This window comes from Oxyura jamaicensis, chromosome 8 (assembly GCF_011077185.1).
Source record: "Oxyura jamaicensis isolate SHBP4307 breed ruddy duck chromosome 8, BPBGC_Ojam_1.0, whole genome shotgun sequence".
Classification (NCBI taxonomy): Eukaryota; Metazoa; Chordata; class Aves; order Anseriformes; family Anatidae; genus Oxyura; species Oxyura jamaicensis.
Genome location: NC_048900.1, coordinates 1,678,389 through 1,698,710, shown reverse-complemented (window position 1 = coordinate 1,698,710; position 20,322 = coordinate 1,678,389). Strand labels below are relative to the sequence as shown.

At 38.5% G+C, this 20,322-nt stretch overlaps 1 protein-coding gene across 2 annotated transcripts in view; it reads right to left on the bottom strand.

Moving 5' to 3' along the window:
- Positions 1 to 1,508: 1,508 nt before the first annotated feature.
- Positions 1,509 to 20,322, bottom strand: part of SLC44A3 (solute carrier family 44 member 3) — a 40,377-nt gene continuing 21,563 nt past the window's right edge. The window contains exons 11-16 of one of the 2 annotated variants that reach the window (XM_035332672.1): positions 17,293 to 17,449; positions 14,651 to 14,734; positions 5,470 to 5,607; positions 4,744 to 4,980; positions 2,849 to 2,941; positions 1,509 to 1,788 (exon numbers count right to left, since the gene is read on the bottom strand). In XM_035332672.1, the coding sequence (XP_035188563.1) occupies positions 1,783 to 1,788; positions 2,849 to 2,941; positions 4,744 to 4,980; positions 5,470 to 5,607; positions 14,651 to 14,734; positions 17,293 to 17,449 (715 nt within the window). In that variant the 3' untranslated portion in view covers positions 1,509 to 1,782. Of the gene's footprint in view, positions 2,942 to 4,743; positions 4,981 to 5,469; positions 5,608 to 14,650; positions 14,735 to 17,292; positions 17,450 to 20,322 lie in introns of both variants that reach the window. The other variant, XM_035332671.1, reaches the window with a different exon arrangement.

Sequence of the window (20,322 nt, the reverse complement as noted above, 5' to 3'; positions counted from 1 at the left end):
ATGCAGTGTGAGTATCAAGTACAAACCGGGGAAAAAAATAATAATGCACATTAACTGATTTTTCTAACTCCCAAGGCAATCTACTATGCTTTGTAAATTGCAAAACATCATGTTTACATTGTGCAGATGCTATCATTTGCAAACAATCTTACTGAGACCTGTGGAAGAAGAAAGTTTTTCTCCTCTGTAAGTACTGTATCTGCACGCTTTCTCTATATTAGAGTGCTATTGCTTATTCAGTGTAATTTTCATTTGCCACAGCATCCACAAACACAAGCACCAGAAGTACCCAAGTGTATAGTTTAAAATAATGACGAGGTAGTGAGTCACAACCAAGCAGCTCATCAACCTCACCTGCCAGCCAGAAAGTAATTAATCTTTCTTTTCCCTTCCCATCATCCATCCCTCATCCTTCCTCTTCTTGAAGTGGCTCATACTAAAGTAGACAGGTTATTTAAACAAGGAATAAGCAGCCACTATTTCTGAGCATCCCCTGGCAAGTAGCTAGGCTCCTTTCAGCAGCAGATCAGATAACAGTATTCAGATGAAAATAGATTTGGCATTCTGACCATCAATGAGCTTTACTAGTCTCTATGTCACTTCCAAGCTGTGACTAATCAGAGGTTTAGCAATGTATTCTACGGGCCTTATTCGTTACAGCAGTTTCAGTCACTTAACCTGCAGTAATGTCTTGCTTCCTGATGTACTTGATGTGTACGGGACTGAAATCCCTAGTTGGAGTCATCTTCCTACCTCAAACCTCTCTTCAGAAAGAATAAAATCATGTCCCACTAAATAAAATCTAAAACTAACCCCATACCTGGAACAAGGTGGACTGTGAAAGTGTTTTATAAACAGTCCAAGTATGAAGTTTAAACAGACCTCAGATCTGCTCCCAAGAAAACACTGAGTTTTTCTTTTTAAACCGCATCTAAACTTACCTTCTCTCCCTCTTCTGATTTAAAGCCTTGTCAGTCACCTCTACGTTCCTCCATGACACTGTGTATTTCACATCTATGTTTCAACTAACACTTCTTCATAAAGTATTATTTATACCATCCCTTTATCTCATTTCTGTTCAGCCACCACTTCTTTGTCAAGCTTTAAATCCAGCTACAATTTGTATCTGCTTTGTCTTTTCAATTGCAAAGAGAAGGTAGTTGTTTATTTACACACCAAAAAAGGCCATTCCTCATCTGCCCCTCGAAGGGGAGCCAAGGGATGGTTTATGATACTGACTTGTAAAGACCATTCCCAATAGAGTCTAATTGCAGGAATGACAGCTACCTCCTAACTATTGATTATCTTGACTACAGAGAATTCCCTCAGTGAGCTCAGTGCCATTCCTTAATTGGATGCGCTGGCTGTTCAGATATACTGAATAAATCAGGAAACAATCAGAGTGCCTCTGCAAATGTTTCTACATTTTCTAATCCAGGCACAACCGGCCCAGAGAAGCATGATATGTAACAAAAAAAAAATCAAACACGTTAAATGACATGCTACAAAGGTAAAAGGGACATGGAAACTTATAAGGAATTTGTTTATTAACAAGTTTCATAGACTATCATAACAAGTCTATTAATAAAAATAAGATATGCTGACATGAAATACATTATTCATACAAATAGACGGTCATTTTACCAGTGCAGACAGTACAACAGATTTAACGAGATTTACAGAACTAATCGTTACTTTGTCCTGGGTTATTGGTAACCTTTTTTTCTGCAACTGTTTTTGCTATTGCTGGTTTGTCTTCATACTTCCTGGTGTACTTCACATTCAAGTCTACAAACAGAGAAAAAAGGAATCAAGCAATGTGCAGCACTGGTCCTGTTACTGCATTTATATGCCCGAAAAAGTAAACTGGGAAAATAATTACCGTTCTTTTGTGTCTTGTATCTGCAGTCTTCTCTTAGGGAACAGAAACCCCCCAGATTCTGTGCTTGCCAAAATATTACTGCAGAACGCAGTAACAGACACACACAGCGAAAAGAACAAGTGTTATGAACTGAAGCAGTGCCCTCTAGCCCAACTGCCTATAGCAGAATGCCCACAAGACCGTGGAGGGTACCCTAGAGCCTGGGACCTCTTCCAAGTAGACCAAGAAAAATCACCGCAATCTCTGCATCCCCATAAGGAGTTGCTAGGATGCAAGACACTAATGTGGAGCAGGAGCTGGTGCCAGAGCAGCTGCTGCATCTTTCTCCAGCAGCCCTGGCATAGCCAGGTGTTGGGGTAAGGTAGGTGCTGGGGTAAAATCGCCCCAGATTCTCAGCTGGCTGGGGCAGTTCCTCAGCTTGGGCAATGAGCACACCTCAGATGGCAGATGGTGAGCTTTCACTCTCGGGACATTCCCATGTTTGGGTGTGGGAGAACACTCCCTTCTAGCATCTCAGCTTTTTTACCCCAGCATAAAACAGGCAATAAATAATTACTGTAGAGGACATGCCAGGGCGAGGGGGAAAAGGAGGGTTAGGCATCTAAGCTCTAACTTCAGAGTTCCGGAAAGAGTTCACAGAATTAAGCAGCCTGCTGCTGTTCTGGCTTTCCTACAGCAGGCATGTGAAGGACTATCCAGAGAGGATTGCTCTCCCATCACCTTGCAATTGTCTGATTCTTCTCATCCTCTGCTGGGCACACTGGGGAATGGTAAGAAGTATGAGTATAAATATTCATCCTTTCATTTTGTGCCAGCAGAGGGTTTTCTGAGGAGTGAAAGCAATAGAAGGGAAATGTTTGTGGCTGTGAAACATCAGAAGATGCAACAGTCTACATCTTTTCTTCTCAGGACATAAAGGCAAATAGCAGCTGGCAGACAAGCTGGCAGCCCATATTCCTTCCTCACCATAGGCTGGAGCTCTGTCCCATCTTCGTTGTCATGTCTCATAGTTCTGTGTCTATGCCCTTCTGTTAACTTGTTACTCTGATTCACCAACATCTACAAACAAAAAGCAGGGTGAGATCATTTGGGAATGCGAACTATTATGTAAATAAAATAAAATAAACAGCCTTGTAAAGGAAGATAGTTAACCTGGGGCTATGAAACTAGCTGGTTTCTAGCTGGATGACACTGAGTGATACTGGGAGGCACTCTGCAGGGTGATGAAAGCAGCTGAATAGGATGAAACAAGAATCCCTCTTACTTTCTCTGCTGCAGCAATGGGAGCTCTGGCTGCCTGAAATCACTCACCCAGCCTTCCACCTATTGCCACATATCATCCTGAGGGCCACAACGCCTCCCTTCCACCCCCAGATGTTTATCACCCAACTGTAACACAGATGCCACACATCAATGCCTTCATGTGTTGGGAAACTCCAAGTCCTTGTCTGTGTGATGAAACATACTCTTGGTCATGCAGTGAGGAGGAGTTTGGATGTGCTGCCCCCAGTTTTTCCATACTAACTGCCCTGCTTGGAAGACACCCCTGTGGGAAGCCCTCTCTTCACCCCAGACCCCAGGGAATGGCTAACTACAAAGAATTAAGGGTTAAACCAGAGGTAAAGAAAAACTACCACAAAGTTTGGAAGTGGAAAAAGGAAAGCCTCTGTTTGTTTCATGAAGGAGAATTGGCTTAAGTAGTATTGTAGCATTTGGAAAAACAGAGGAAGAAGGACAGAGGTCAAGGCTTCAGAGTTTTCCATTAAGTAACATATTCCTATTCAGGACATGTGCTTAAGTACTGTTCTGAATCAAGGCCAAAGAATAACCATCTGCTTTCTTCTGTAAAAAGGGTTAAGCCTATTTTTAGGCTGCCTTTTTATTGTTTTTGTTTGTTTTCAACAAAATTCAAAGAACATTACAGGAAATCTAATAGCAGCATTAAAACAAACAAACAAAACCAAAACCAACCAAATCAACCAAACCAAAACAAAGCAAACAAAACCAAAACAAAGCAAAAAACAGTTATTCTGACACTGTCCTGAAGAAATCCTTCCAGAAGATTCACATCATCTGAGCTAGTCTGGTGGGCTGCTAAAACTTTCTTTTTTGCATGGTTTATGAAAGAATGGACAGGGCAGGCAAAAATAGTATGAAATGAAAAAAAGCTTCCACATTTCCAATATTCATATGAAAGGGACGGCATGTATACGTTCAAATGCTTCAGATGCAGCTGTTAACTAAAGCTCTCCATCACTATTAGCTGTGCAATGATTCTCCATGGAAAGCTTGCAATTCAATGCAGTAATGATCAGGGTAGAGACAGAACGGTCAGTCCAGAGACAGAAGGACTTAATCAGGAAACATAGGACAGTATTTTGGCAAAAGCATCTGTATACGTATGAAGGAAAGCAACTCAAGTCTGAATCAAGTTTGTTCAGAACTACAGCATCCATAAGATATATATGAATAGCTGACCTGCTACAAGCTTGTTCTTTATTTTTGTTCCTTGTCAGTCAAAATGGACATAAACATCTAATCTAATCTGTGGAGCGTACTGCATCTAGCTCAGCTATTTATTTATAAATTTACTAAGCCTTAAAGAGTCAGTCATTGCCTATAGGGTATGATCTAAAACAAGGTAGCAGGTCATAGCTAGCACACAGGGGCCAGAGGGAGGAGATCATTTATTTCAATTTTAAAACTCACTTTTTTTAATTTGCATCCCTGAGCCCATCCTGTTCTAAGGGCTTGGAAAACATCAGATGGATTAAGAGTTCAGATTACTAGGTCATGGGGAAAGAGAATCCCCAAAAGCTTAGAATGCCTCAAATATCCTTGCTGTTATCACTGGGGCTTACCAGCAGTTCCTGATCTACGAAGTATGGCTTCTCTGCAGATCCATCATTTGTTTCCATATCAATAGCAAAGCAAAGGAACATGGCATCCAGCGTCACTTCAAACACTGACAGGAAGCTGTGGGACATCAGGTAGGCAAAAAATCCAACCAGCAACAGAGGAACTACCCAAGCTTGCAACTCCCGATGGTAGTTAAATGCCATCAATCCTCCAAAAACAGTAAAACATACAACAAACACCTGTAAAGGGCATCGAGAGAGAAATGCAGCCTTATTAATCACGTAATTTGTTCCTTTGTTTTCCTAAGAAACATAACAAAAACACACCAAAATCCTCAGGCAAATTACAGCTAATATTTTAAAAGAACATCTCATCTGAGAGATGGCTATGCAGATTTTGGAAAATAGTCGCCACATTTTGTATTCAATTCAGTGTGCAGTTTTGTAGGGCAGAGGCAATCTTCTACTATATATTTACCAATGACTGTGCAACAGAAACTGCAAGAGTGGCACCAAGGACACTACTTTAACACAAATAAGTAACTCAGTAAAAGCTATGAAAATGATTAAGTTCCTCTCTCCCAAACTCATTTCACAGCATTAACAACACCAAGTTTAACAAGAATATTACCTTATTTAAGCTTAAAACCTTATTTACTTTTGGTACAAGAAACAGAATCATACCCTGATTACTCACTTCAGCCTTGCAGTACCTTTTCTTACTCTTACCTTTCCTAGAAATAGGATAAAACCTCCAAAACAACTAATGGATGCAAATTCAGCAGAACTCTTTGCCAAAATAAAGACAGCATCCTTTGCTGATGTACAAAAACTTGTCCCATTTATGGCAGTAGTTGCGTACACATGCTGAAATGAGAGAAGATAACAATGCAATGGGAGATGAAAGACCCTTTTAATCTAGATTTTACTTCAACAAAAATGAAAAGCTTTAAACATGATTTGGAAATGCTGACTTTGTGAATAAAAAAAGTTAATCGTACATAATATGACAATTTTAATTCAAGTGACTAGAGTACCTATGCTTCTAGTGTCAAATAGTTTTTTCTACATCATTTTCACCATTAGCAAATGCTAGAACAGGGATGAATCAAGTTTCTAAACCCATCTTTATCCAATTTATTTTAAAACACCAAAGTTCTCTACCCTAATTTTTGTTAATTAATTTAACATAGTTACCACAAAACACTTATCTGAATCATGCTATTCATACTTATTTTCCATGTATCTACCTTCCACAACTGCTGGCAACCTATATATGCGGAACAATCAAGCTATGTAGTGATCAAGTAATTTAAAAGTTGATGATTAAAAACGTTTTATGCACTGCCCTTTTAGACTATTCATATGCTACTGAACTTCAAGCTTCTAGCTACAGCCATAAAATAAAACCATTGCATGAAAAATGAAAACAATTACAACAATGGCTGTAAAAGAACAGCTAAAGGACTAGACCAGTGAAGAATCTTGTCACTATAAATAATAATAATAATTTTAACAGACAGTAGGGACAATCAAAGGTATCAGGAATATTATAAGATTTCTCTTTGTGGAAATTGGCCAATACATGTGGGATGGCCTTCTTGGACTGGATTATTTTAGCACCTGTTCTAGATAACTTGACACACCTGTCCCATTTACAGAACTCCTCAATGAGGCTTTGAAACAGCATCCAAAGTATCAGCTAGGAATAACAGCACTCAGGTTACCTGAAATATTTGCTGAACTTTGCCAGCAAGTCTTATGAATAGTTTCCCTTTTCTCAGAATATTAGAAGGTGGATTATGTCGCAATATATTAGTTACATCTGGTACATTCAAAAGAACCGCAGTGTGCAAGGGATTACTGTTTGAAGGAATTTATATACCTGAACATGTACTGAAGTGCTTAGATTACTTACTGCTACATGCAGAAGCAGAAAAAAATGGTTTGCTAAAAGTGAATTATATTGGCCTACTACAAAACAGTTCCTGTTCAAAAAATCTGTTTTTTCTTACAAATCAAAATATAAAACAGCTTCAGATATCTCAAGGCAGAGAAAATTATTTCTGCAGAGTCCAGTTTTATCTCAATTTCTGTAATAAACTGTAGTGTAGCAAAGCTATATTGACATTACTGTATCTTAAACTATTGCACAGAAAGAAATTAAACACAAAGATCCTTTGTATCTTCATTTTTAATATTATTTTATATATAGCAAAGGACTTATTTCCTCTGATTAGTAAGCAAAACAAAGAGTATAAGCAAACAGCAACATCCTGTAAGCACGGTACATATATGGTACCTAACGCATCTGTAGATGGAAAAAATACAACTAGAAACCATGGATTTATTGCCCACTATGAGGAAAAAAAAATAAATAAAATTAAAGATTCCCCTGAACTCTACAGAAACATGTAGACTATTGGCATAAAAATCTGTTGAAACAAGCAAGTTCTCTCCATTCCCAAATCAGAAAAAACGCTCTCAGTATAACTTCCATTTACACCATCCTGCGGAGTGCTGCACCAGGGCCTGCAGGCAGCCTGCCCCTTGGCCCAGCCAGCCGTCGTCCGTTCCTTGGGCTTCCCGGTTGCCCACACCTCTGAAAGAAAGGCAGCCTCATCCCACCTGCCCCACGCAGCCTGGCCGCTTGGCAAGGAGGGCAGACAGCCTGCCAGCTCGCCCACCCCGGGGCTGAAGGCCCTCAGGTCAGCAGGCCCAGGGCAGCCTCGCTGGGCCTACGCTGCCCAAGGCGCTGGCACCAGGTTCAGGGAGGGCAGCTTCAGAACAGGCTCCCTCTCTGCCTTCTGTCTATAGCTGTCACTGCATTTTTCAAACATGGATAATACACCTATCTTCTTAACACACTGTGAATTAAGGCTGCTTCATCGTTCCCCTTAACAGACAGGAAATTGAGACACAAAGTGGAAAAAATGGTTTTGTAAGTTTGTTGCTGTCCCTTATGAACTAAATTCACAGAGCAGATCCTGATCTGGTGAGGTCAGTATACATTTTGCCAATAAATTAAATACAGATTCTGCATTCACTATAAACTGAAAGAAAAAAAAAAAGTTCTGTTTTAAAAATTAAAAAAGAATGCTGAAAATGCATGTGCACTTGTACAAACACTGTACCAAACCTTAAAATAAACAACCACTTGTGCACATTCTGGAATTAGCCACTTTGGTATCTGAGGAATGTGCCATGAAAAGAATTTCTGATATTTATTAACTAGAACAGTTTTCTCGGAAGAACGGGAAAACAATGCTAGAGACTGAATACTACCCGCATAGGCATTTGTGATGCTACAAACCAGTTAGTAAGAAATCGAACTTATAACAAGTACAACTTCAACAAATACAAGCATCAACTAGTCATAACACACAAGCAAGAGAGACAGCCAGGTGGTAACCCAACATTACAGAAGAGGCACAGAAATGAATGAACTACTACTAGAAGGCTACAAAAGCAGTAATTGTCATGGGTGAAGTATGAATGTTCCTAGTAAAAGCTGAAGACTGAGTCAAGCGATCTTTGGGGAAAAAATACATTTCCATCAAACTCAGAGTTGCACAGAAACTAATTCAAATGATTTCTCATCCTTACCCACCAAAGAATAACTAATACACATAAGCTACTCCCAATATTTGCAAATTATTTTGGACTTTGGACTAAGAAGCTTAGCTCTCCCCTTTATTTTCTAGTTGCAGGGATTGCAACCCATTCCTTTTCAAAGAAAAGATAGTTGCGAAGGCTAAGATGGCAGACTGCAGTCACAGAAGAGCCTGCTATCATTTAGAAACAGACTATTCAAATGTGTTTTTTTCCTACCAGTTGTATTCTCTTTCTTCATGCACAAAAGCTTTAGTGGAATTGGAAATGTGTGAGAGAAGGGCAGCAGGAATGATCCAAAAGGTATGGAATGTCTTCTGTCTGGGGAACTACTGAGTGCACCAGACTCCACTGTCTGGAAAAGAGATGACTGAAGTAGGATGCGGTAAGAGGGCTACAAAAGCACGAGAAATATGAAGAGAGTAGGTAGGATTAGATGCTTACTGTTTTTTCTAATGCAAGGACTAGGCAGAGGGGGTAACCATATGAAGCAGCAGGAACCAAATTTGAAAACAGATGACAGTTCTTCTCACTGCATCCTGTAAGTTGTGAGCTCCTGGCCAAAGGATGCTCTCTAGCTGCTAAAAGTTCCCGTGAGCTCAAGGGAGACAGGAGAAGTTCAGGGAAAAGGGATCCACTGAGAGATATTAACCACACAGAAACCACACTCAGCTCAGGATGTTCCTAGGCCTAAAACAGATTCAGAAACAGCACTGGGGACAGGCAAACATACACTCTTTATGGCTTTGCAGCCACTCACAGCCACTGTTGGAGATGGGTCACCAACCTAGGCAGAGGTTCTGTCTGGCCTAATAAAGCTGTTATATACTTAAACTTTGCTTAATGCATCGATGTTTTACAGTGGTAGTCTCTGCTGCAGTGACAAGCAAGTACTAATAGCATTGATAGCATACCACAGATCAGCAAGCGTGGGAGACAGCGGGTAAGGAAGTGTCTTTATCCTTGCACCATTGAGTCGGTACTGTGTCACCAATTCTGTGAAGAACACAACCCTCTTCTGGCTCGGAGCCTGGGAACTAGACACTGGTTTCTCAGTGTCAGGAGGAATAAATAAGGAATGTGAATGTTTACATATTTCCAAATACCACGCTATGCAAAAAAAAACTATTTAAAGAATACATCCTTCTATGCTTCACAACACAGAATGTCAAGGGTCTTGGAAAAACTGACCTGCCAGTTTCATGAGAAAGGCACTGTGGCTCAGATCCAGCCCATAAGTTCCCCGATTGTTGAGAATAATTGCTACTTTGTGCAACAGCTGAGTTCAGTCTTCCATTCTAGGACTTCCTTTAATAAAATGAGCTTGGGGAAAGACCGGATTGCCATAGCAACAGAATCCTCTTAAAAAAGAAGCAGGAGACATGCTGGTCTCACATCCCATTTCAGCTTTTTCTGCTCTACTGATATTTTCAGCCTGATCCAATCTGCTTGCTGCTGCCAACTCCCTTGGGGGCTGCCCTGGCTATCTACACCCACTACAATGCCATGCAGACACGTAAAACTGGAAGAGACGTTCAGCCACTCCAGTCCCTGGCTATTTCAAGCTATCACGCTACTCAATTTCTTCTAAGTGGAAAGCTCCCTCTTTAAACTAGTTAGGGCTTTTCCCTCTCCCAGCCCTTGCATTTGGATCTATTCCAGACTGTTGTCACTCTGGTCCTCAGGATCCTTCTTCCAATTTCCAGACAACTCAGGAACTCATGAACAGCCTACAACTACTCATTCTTCTGCTTATCTTGTGTTGGCTCTTACCTTTCCCTGCCATTTCTCTTCCTGATACACTCAGAGATGGCAAATGCGCTTGCTCTGACCCTTTACTTGTAAGGGTAGACACACCACGATATTCCAGACCCATCTTGTGAGGTAAGGCTGACTACCTAAAACCAGCAACCACTTCTGCAGCCATCTCAGTAACCAACTAATGGCTATTGTCCTGTGAAAGATAAATGCATGGAGAACATTCTCATCCATCACTTCCCCAGTGAGCACACAGCTAATACAAAAAACTAAAAACTATTATTTTTGATTCTTAGGCTAATCACTATTTATAATAAACTCGACAAACGCCTCCTGATTTTTTTCCAAGCAGTCCAAAAAGCCCAGCTTTGCATTCCACCTTACATTTGCAATCTGGACTTGCTGGAAAATATCTTGTCCTTCAACTTGCCTTGTTTTCTACTCTGTCACATACTCCCTCCGCAGGTGTCATCCAGAAGGTACGATCAACACAGCTTTCTCCTGAGAGGATAATTGGGTGTTCCCTCCTGCAGCATCTTACTGCTAGGACTTACTGCAGAGAATGTGCTCTAAGTGCCCATTGCATCATGATTACATTATTTCTGGAGCCACTTAACTGTAGCTTCTGCAGTTAGTGTGACAGTGTTTCCATTAGGGAGTTCTGAAATAAAAACAAACTGAATGTGGTCTGGGAGTTGTTCAGAATTGCCCTGCTTAAGAGCACTAAATTAGTGGTCAGTTGTTTCGCTGCATCCCATCCCGCTCCATTTTTATTTAGTTCTTTTTTTAAGTGGGAGAAGGGAGAGAAGAAAAGCATCAAAGCAAGAACAAGTCATTCTCATTCATCTCTATGCCCCACATGGTTCACCCTATGAAGCAAGGAAAGACCTGCAATATTTATCTCCCATTACTGCATATTTAAAAAATCTTTAGAGGGAAAACAAACATATTTAAAACAAGATTTCACCAAAGATTAATGTTTTAGCCAGTATTTTCAAGATGACTGAAAATTTAGCTTCACATTTGGAAGAAACTTTGCCAGTAACATTAAAGTGCAGTATTGGTTTTGGGAGGAAAAAAGAAGTATTTGATGGGGTGAGGCACAATATGTTTGGCAGCGCACAGGAGAATTGTACTTACATTAGCATGCCTGAATTTTGGTTTTATCTAGGTCATTTCTCCAGAAGGCATTTAAGCACAACCTCCTGATAGGCTTCCATCCAAAGTTTAAGAGACAACTAACTACCACGGATATATGTCCAAGAGACAGACTTCTGTTTTTTCAAACTAGACAGTTGCTGGCTTTCAGTGTCACTGAAGGGTCTCAGTACCAGCAAACGCAGGCAATCACACCGTGTCATTCACCAGTAACAGCTACCACAGGGCCCGGAAGGCTACGCAGCACGAAGCCGTGCTGAGGAAAACAGAGAAACCACATACGCTCAGCAGCTCCAGAAATCCATGTGCTGCACTGCGGAGCGGTTGCCTGCCAACTGGCTGCAGATGAACCCAGAGCAGACACAGAAAAGCAGAATTATCCTGAAATAGATATATTGTTAAAAAATGTCATTGCAACAAGGCTGTAAAGAAAAAAAGTGACTGCTTTGATGTATCAAGAGTTAAGACTTTGCCATAACAATTTAAGAGAGCAGGAGACAGACAGACCTTGTAGCTCCCAAACCACATAAAGAAAACAGTATATTCTTTTTACGGAAGAGAAATTTCAATCTCCCAGATTTTACTTGAGATGATTGGATATGTTTATCTGGAACATACTGAAACCATCAGAGCCAGAAGATGAAAAATCTGTGGTAATTCTGACAAGTGTTGGCAAACAGAACTGTCAAGTAAGGATAATGACTTTATATTCACAAAGCACTTTTCATCCAGATAGAACCCAGAGTGCTTTACAATTGTTACTAATGGATTATACACACACATGAATCACTTTGCCCATGACTGAAATGGAACAGCTTAAGGAGTGAACTGTTTAACAGCACATAGCAACACTACACCACAGTTTAGCACAGGATCCAGTTGCATATCCAAAAGAAATTTAGGAAGGCCGAATGCAATTATCCACATTGCAATGTGAACAGGATACTGGTTTACATTATTCCCCCTGCAACAACTGCCACTGGAAATACAGCAACTGTCAGCATCAAGTGCAGCATCTGTCATGACAGGAGGATGTAGGTACCTTTTTGGCCCTGTTCAACTTAAATTGCAAGAGAGCTGAACGCAACTTAACTGACCCTGGAGAGAAGGAATCTCTTCAGGGATACACACAACAATCAAAGCTACTGTTACGCCCCACCTGAAAGACAGCACATCAGCCCATTGACAACATCACAGGGCACTTGGTTCACACTGCATGGGAAGAAAGAAGCTCACACACTATCACCAGTGTTACTTCCTCCAACACCTCTTTATCATCTGCAGGTTTCCCAGAGGGAAAATGAGGTGCTCTGCTTAATCTGATTATACTTGTGAATGAAAGAGCAAGAAAGGACTTAAAACATCTAAGCAATACAACAACAGGTTGAAGAAAATAATGCAGAAGTGATGGGGAAGGCTTTTTAAGTTTCCAGGTAATTAGATGCTTATTACAATGGTGAACATAATAGTGGGATAAAAGGCAATAGCACAGTAAGGAATGTTAATGAGCTTTGGACCGACATTTTTAACAGCCGTTCTGCATTTCTATAATTTCAACTCATAGAGAAATCAAAATCTAAACTTAAAAATATTTTCAAAACGCTAGATACATACGCATACATACATACAAGCAATTTTTTTTAAAGTCCCTGAAGTCCTACCCTTGAGTCCATGTTTAACAGCAATATGAAATTTCAAGGCTGTACCCAACTTTCACTGATCTCAGCGAGCACTCTTAAATTCAACACTTGTGTTAATCAAGCTGTATGTTAAGCTTCTTAAAACTATAGTTATTTTTTCCACAAAGACTTTCAATCTTAGTCAACTTTTATATTTTTTAATAGGCTTGAATATATTTCTTATAGAAAAAAAAACATTAATTGCCCTATGAAATGCAATAATCTGAGAACATTACCCTTTCATACAGATAACATTTCTATCAGAATCTTACAAAATGTTCTTGCTTTTGTTCTCCTCTGTCTCCCAAACTACCCCAGATCTGGAGCTTGTGTAGCACCATCATCTAAACTGATGTTCAAACAAACAATTATCTAACAGCAAACACAATACTAAGATCATTAGGCTAAAAAACACAACTTGTATAGAAATAAATTTGCCTACAATAGATGAGGAAACAGGAAATCTTTTAAGGGAACAAGAGATACAATACAGCCTTCTGAAACAAAAGAAAGTACATTACTGTAATTAATTCTCCTTTTAACAAACACATATCATACAACAGCTGGAGAAAGTAAACACTATGATGCTGGCTATCTCTTTGAAAGGCAGGAAGCCAAAGGGAAAGGGTGACTACAAACAGGAAGCCTGGAGTTAAAATGAACTCTAAGATTCCTCGCCGAGTCAGTGACCATAAGATCTACCTAAAAAATGTAAGTCTGGAAAACTCATCGGCTAGAACCAGAGATTTTATTGCACAAGTATTTAATCTAAGGTGAGCTAAGTGAAAACTGTTCTTTTCATAGTTGTCCAGGATTAAGCTTTATTTATGCAACTACTTTAGAATGAGAAATCTGACCCTTTATCAGCATCGTCTTGTTTACTTCACTGCTGTTCTTAGCAATGAGAACAAAGAAAGCAACAGTTAGAGTTATGAATCAGCAAGAACATCTGATTCCTTGTCACATTAATAATATCACAGCCACCAGAGATAACAAAAGGGGACTGACAAAGAGAAAAATTAGCTATTTACAATGATGTACATAGAGCTTGGAGTAATATACATAAATTTGGAGAAAAGGATCAGGAAGGAAAGTATCAGAAAACCTGCTGCATGACAGAAGTCATTCATTTCCAATAAAAGCACTTCTGAAACAAAACTGCTAACAAAACAAAGAAGTCCTTCAAATACAGAGAGTATTATATCATCTAGCTTTTTGATCATGGATTATATTCCCAGATATTTTGATAATGGAAATCAGCCAAGACTTCAGTTTTCTTTAATAGGGACTTTCAGGTGGAAAATACTGTATCTAGTTTAATGACGCATCTCCAGGTCTGTTTCTCACTTAATTTTTTCCTTCTACCTGGACATTTCAGTTGTCTGTCTGGCACAACTTAACAAGATGCTGTCCTCTTACCTTAAGAAATAGCAAGTGGCCCTCTGAAAGGGTCATCTCAAGCTGTATTAATGAGTTTTCTAAAATTTACACTTGGTTACCTTGCATGTTTGTCCACTCCCTGTTTCTTTGCAACAATCTCTACCCACACTTGAAGATTTTTTTGTTGGTTTAGCTAGCCAGCAGGTAGCTTTGACTTGCATGCACTGGATATTGCTTTAGTCATGCTAAATGGAGCTAGCACACACACGTGGTTTCTAAACTAGGTATGCAGATGGTTGAGTGGCGGAGATCACAGAGCGTACCTGGTTAAAGTAACTTAAGCAACCTTCCTGGCACCACAGCCAGCAGGAACAGCATTTCAACAGGCACTTTGCACATGCACTCTCCTGCAATAAAATGAAACGTTTGGTTATTGGACACAGAATTAGACTCAGAACTACCATTTTAGAAAAGCATGCTTTACAGGTGACCGACTCTTCTAACAGAGTATTCTCTTAGGCACAACACGCTTCCTTTTGGATTACAGGACTTGTTTTTAATTCAGACCCTACAGTACTAATGACTGATGAGCTGAGCATATTTTTTTTCTTCCTGTAGATGGAAGATACTTCTCCAGGAAAGAAAATAAGTGCTGTAAGCAGCTTTGTGAGCTAACAGCTGCACAGAGAACAAAACAGGCAGGCAAGTCAGTAACCCTTAAAGTACTATGCAGCGTTTAGGGAGTACAGTTTTGTTTGTTTGTTTTGTTTGTTTTTTGTTTTCTACTTTTTGTTTTAAACTTTTTTTTTGTCATTTATCAAAAAACTTTCACAGTTCTGAAATGAGCAGTATCCTAATGGACGAAAAATTAAAAAATGGGCAGGACTTATGTGTTTGTGTTGATCCAGAGCATACATTCACTTTCCAAGACATGAGGAAAAGACTTTTTTCTAGAACAGACTGCAGACCACGGATCTATATTAATTTCATACTAAAAACAGAGAAGAAAACTCAGTGTTTGTTCTACCCCCCACAGCCCCAACAAGAGCTCAGAACTCTTCATCACCAAAGATTTTATCAAGCAAGACAAGAAAAAGATACCTTGGTAACCCTGGTAGCCTTCCAATTTTAAACGGCTGTTTTTCTCAGCAAAAGGAATTTCAGTTCAGTGATACTTGAGTATTTTTAACCTTATTTTTCTAGAGGCTAGAATGTTTTTCTTTTGTTTTGGAAAGCAGAGATCTTCCAGTTACTGTATGAAATACTCAGGTCCCACAGCTACCATGGAGTTATGTTGAAACCATGGGCCTCCCAACTTTTTTTCCCCCAAGTTCTTGAAAATATTTCATGAATAATTCCTTTAAAATGGTGAGTGTACATACAAACTCCTGATAGCAGAGAAATACTTTAATCCCGCCATGCTTTGCTGGAGGGATGATTTTATTACAACTACGTTAATCTTGTTAAGTACTGTTTATTAAAAACAGAGTAAGGGACTTCAACTGCTATCTGCTTTCTGCTATTTGGCTTGAAGACTGCTACGTAGGAAACACCAGTGAATTGACCTGCAAAGCTTGCAAACCCCTGAGTTCTCCTCTTCTCAGAATACAGGAGTTTATTTTGCAAAGGTGACAAATCTGGGTGAGCTCTACAAGAATGCAGCATCTCTTCTCCCTCTTTAGTAATTCTCCTGCCCTCTACTGAGAGAGCCTTGATGGAAAGGGGCCACAGTCCCTCCCTCCTGCCATGGGATGGAGCAAAGTTACTTGGTGGGACATCCTTCTGTGGACTGAGCACTTCATAGCCTTTTTAGGAGCAATTATGGCACTGGGTCATGTCACATCCTAGCTAGATGATTGGCAGCTGGACGAAAAGGAATTTAAGGCATGCTGCTATTGAAAAAAAAGTAATCTTTCTTTCCTAGGTATTTCTACGAGTATTCAGATTACAAACAAGCATGCCCAACAAGTCCACTGATTCTGCTTCCTCTAGATTCAGGCAATATTGTCTTCTTTCTAGCACAACTCAACCCACCTACCATTTTTAAACAAAATTCTTAATTGACCCAAATCACCAGGTTTTATAACCGTCATATGCTTTCACATGAAAGTGATGGTAACCCAAACACTTCTACATTTCTTGAGCATTGTATTATGAAGGGCTTTTTTAGCTGAGCATTCTCAAAGTATACCCACATACATCTTAGAAGTGCCAGGGATGCTCAAAGCTATACCCTGTCAAAACTATATATAACATGCTTCACGGTCAAGGCATTTTTTCTGGAGTAAAAGAGATGAATTCTAAGAGCTACATTTAAAAACTTAGTCTGAATCTACCTCTGAAGTCAGAGCTATGCAGTCACGAGAGCTCACTCTCTCCTTGCCGAAGTGCCAGAGCTAACCACACTGGTATGTTTTCAGCAGAAGGTAAGAGATGCAGAGATGCATGAAAGACAGAAAGAATGCAGGCAACAACCACAACAGCCTAGCTGTATTTTTATATACCTTAAAAGATGTGGTTTGGATCCTGTATAAATCTCTGGAATAGTTCTTATTTCACATATTCTTTCTATAAACACATATCATAAAACACATGAAATCTTTTCTACAAAAGGTATTTTATACTAAACAATATAATTCTTATTATCTTTACTTTTTTCAATTTATGATGAGAAAATTCTAAATAAAGCCTTCTGCCAAATCTGTATTTTTCCTTTATCTGTCATAAAAACATTTACATACAAAAACTAAATAAAGGTGTTTTTTAATGTTATCATTTTCTCCTCGTATAAATATCCGAGTTGAGAGAAAAAAATGGAAGCACTTGAAAAAGGCTTTCTTCATGAAGAAAATGGGATAGAATAAAAATTCACATCCATTTTAAAGAAGGTATATTCTTCACATTATTTTTCTCAAACCTCACCATTTAACTACTACTTTTATGTGTTACAGAATTATATACTTACCTTTTGTTTTAGGATATTATAAAGGTACAAGAGAACAATCCTTGGTATTCTCAGTATAGTAATTAAAAATGAGCCTTTTACAACAGTTCCTAGATGATAGCAGAAAAGAATTGAAATGGAAGACAGGACTGGGTGACGTGGTGGGCTATTTTTGTTTCTAGAAAGAAAAACAACATTTTAAAATGTTTTGGAAACTGTTGTTTAAGGAGATATGCGTAGTATCATTTCAGTATTTGGAGATTTAAGCATTTAAGCTGGTATACGCTTTCACACTTAAAACTACTCCAGTTTTCCTTCTGACTTCATCTGAACGTTCACCTTAGTCCAAAGCAAAGTAGCCAAGTTTATAACTTTTATTAGTTTGTTTAATTCTTAAGCAATGACATTTTGATATATTCAGTAATGGAAAAAATATCTAGAAAAAAATTCTATGGAACAGAAGTGAGCAACATCTGAGAATACTTCCTCAAATATCTCCCTCCAGTTTCTGTCACTTTTATCCTCTCAATCTTTTCTTTGACTGTCTTTTCTGCAAGATTTTAGTCTGAAGGAATGAATTCACTATTTCTTCTTTAGTGGTAAAGCTAAAAACAAAAAATATGACAAGATCTCTTGTGCAAAACTGAGGTCTAGTGTCTACTTCCACTGTTGCAACTTGACTGAATTTTGTTTTAAATTTTGTTCAGATAATTAATGCTTTTTATTTTTCACTGAACAGGTTTTGTTTTAAAATGGAACACACAAGAAAGGAATTTTAAATTGTATGTTTAACATTATAATTTGGCCTAAAAATCTTGTAATTCCCCTGCAATCTGTGTCATTTTGGGGAAATAATGTATTTCCCAAATTTCAAATAGAAAGACAAAAAGTTAACCTCATACAACTGGCCTAAGAATCCCAAATACAGGTTTTATTTCCTTGCTTCCTTTATAGAGTTCAGTTTAATGTCAATCATTTACAGAGAATACTATGACACAGCTCTCAAGAATTCATATGAAATCCAGGAAATGAACTTAAAGCCATTGCCCAACCCCTCTTCAAACACTGTAAGAAAAAAAAATCAATTAGATTAACACTATAAATACCTAAAAGTATATTTCAGAGGGTTCAACAAGAAACAACAACAAAAAACCACCAATGATTAAGAGTCACAAACTATCCATTTATAATGCAACCATATGCAATAGGCCCAACCCTGAAAAATTTACTCAAGCAACAGAAACAGTGGTTAAGTAAAGATCAGACATCATAAATACAATGTTCTATTTTCATAAGTAATTCCTTCAAAACATTTGTTACCTTGAAAAATTAATAGTTTGCAGAAGCAGCTTAAAAATAAAAAGGAAGTGATAAGAGAGGGTGACTGTGACAAATATATTTTTGTTATATAAATATTTTTTAATTAAGTCTTCATATACACTGCTTTATGATGGGTATCACAATTCTGCAAGAATCCTGAAGGTATCGCCGCAGTTCATTCAAAACACTAACTGCAGTTATATTTAAATATGTGAATATACCACATTATTTTAAATAGGAAATTCCAGCAATGCAGTTGCTGCATTTATTATTTTTGGTCTCACAACTAGAGGAACCGCTTGGGGATACTGAAATTTTATAATAAGTCTTTTTGTTTGTTTGTTTTTCTTTCAAGTTATCAGGTTTCCATGTTGGAAACACATCCATCTCAAAATAGAGAAGGTACTCTATTCATATAGCACTAGTGTTTCCTTTTCCCTTTTACACTGTCCTACACGTAACAGCCTCAGTCAAATCTCAGAATATAAAAGATTAAGTTTCTGCAAGTTAAAAGGTAACCAAGGCTGAGAAATTTTACTTGATAATTTACTTGCTACCAAGGAGAATAATAAAGAATGGCTTTCATACTTTTAACAGGTCTGATTAATGGGAAAAAAATCTCAGAATTTGAAGTTTAGATAAATTTCTACACATTTGGAAGCTCTTTCACATCTTCTTTTCCTAGCACAGGAATTCTCACAAGAACAGAGTCTGACAAAGTTTCTTGCTTTGCTTCCAAACAGATTGGAAAAAGAAAAAACTTTTTCCTTTTAATTCTGGCTCAGGGAAGGAAACATAGGAAAATATCTAGCCAAATATAACAACAGGTGATGCTTGTGACTAATCAAGTTTTGGCTCAATTATCCATGTACACCCAAGTACCCTCAAGGATGAAGTTTCATCCAGCTTTTTACATTATGCCTGCAATCCTGGAACAACTTTAGCACAAGCATGCAGTCAGCCACATGCATAAGGTTTTGTGGAAAGTTCGTATTGCTCAGTGAATTCTGTGCATGTAGACTCACAGCATGAACGCAGTGCCCCAACATACGCAAGATACCACGGAAAAACAGGAAGATTCCTGATAGGACTGGTTACAAGACTGATTAGGGCCACAGCTTGATTTTCCTCTTTAGTATTCCTATTTTATGTCACCAAGGGATTGCTTGATTTATACAGAACACTACCATTCCAAAACCCTGTGAATTGTCCTCGATACTACATCATCTTTTAATCACTTTATTTCTTCAAGTGCTGCCAGCTGTCTTTATTTTCTTATAAGCTCTGTGATATTGGATATCTTTCTTAACACTAAGTTCCTTGGATTGAATGATCACAAGCATCTCAACTTGAATTTTAAAACCACTTCTTGTGTGATGAAAAAATGCCATCTAGACTGACCCAGAAGTCTTAGATATTTAAAAGGAAAAACAAAACAAAACAAAAACACTTCTCCTCAGAGCTGTGCTTATAGTTTTCTTAATCCTGCCTCACCTTTTTCAAAGCTTGCCTAAAAAGAGATTCACTGTAAAATACTTCAAAAGCATTAACGAACAAATCATGTATTCTCCAAGTAAATATGAATTCCAGTTTTTAAAGAACCACTAAAAATTTCAAGATTTGTAACAGAAGAGACATTATCAGGCTAACAGAAAACTCTCAGAGTGTACTTAAAATTGCCCTTTTAGCTGCTCTCAGCATCACAGGGACAGGTCTGACTACATGCATGCT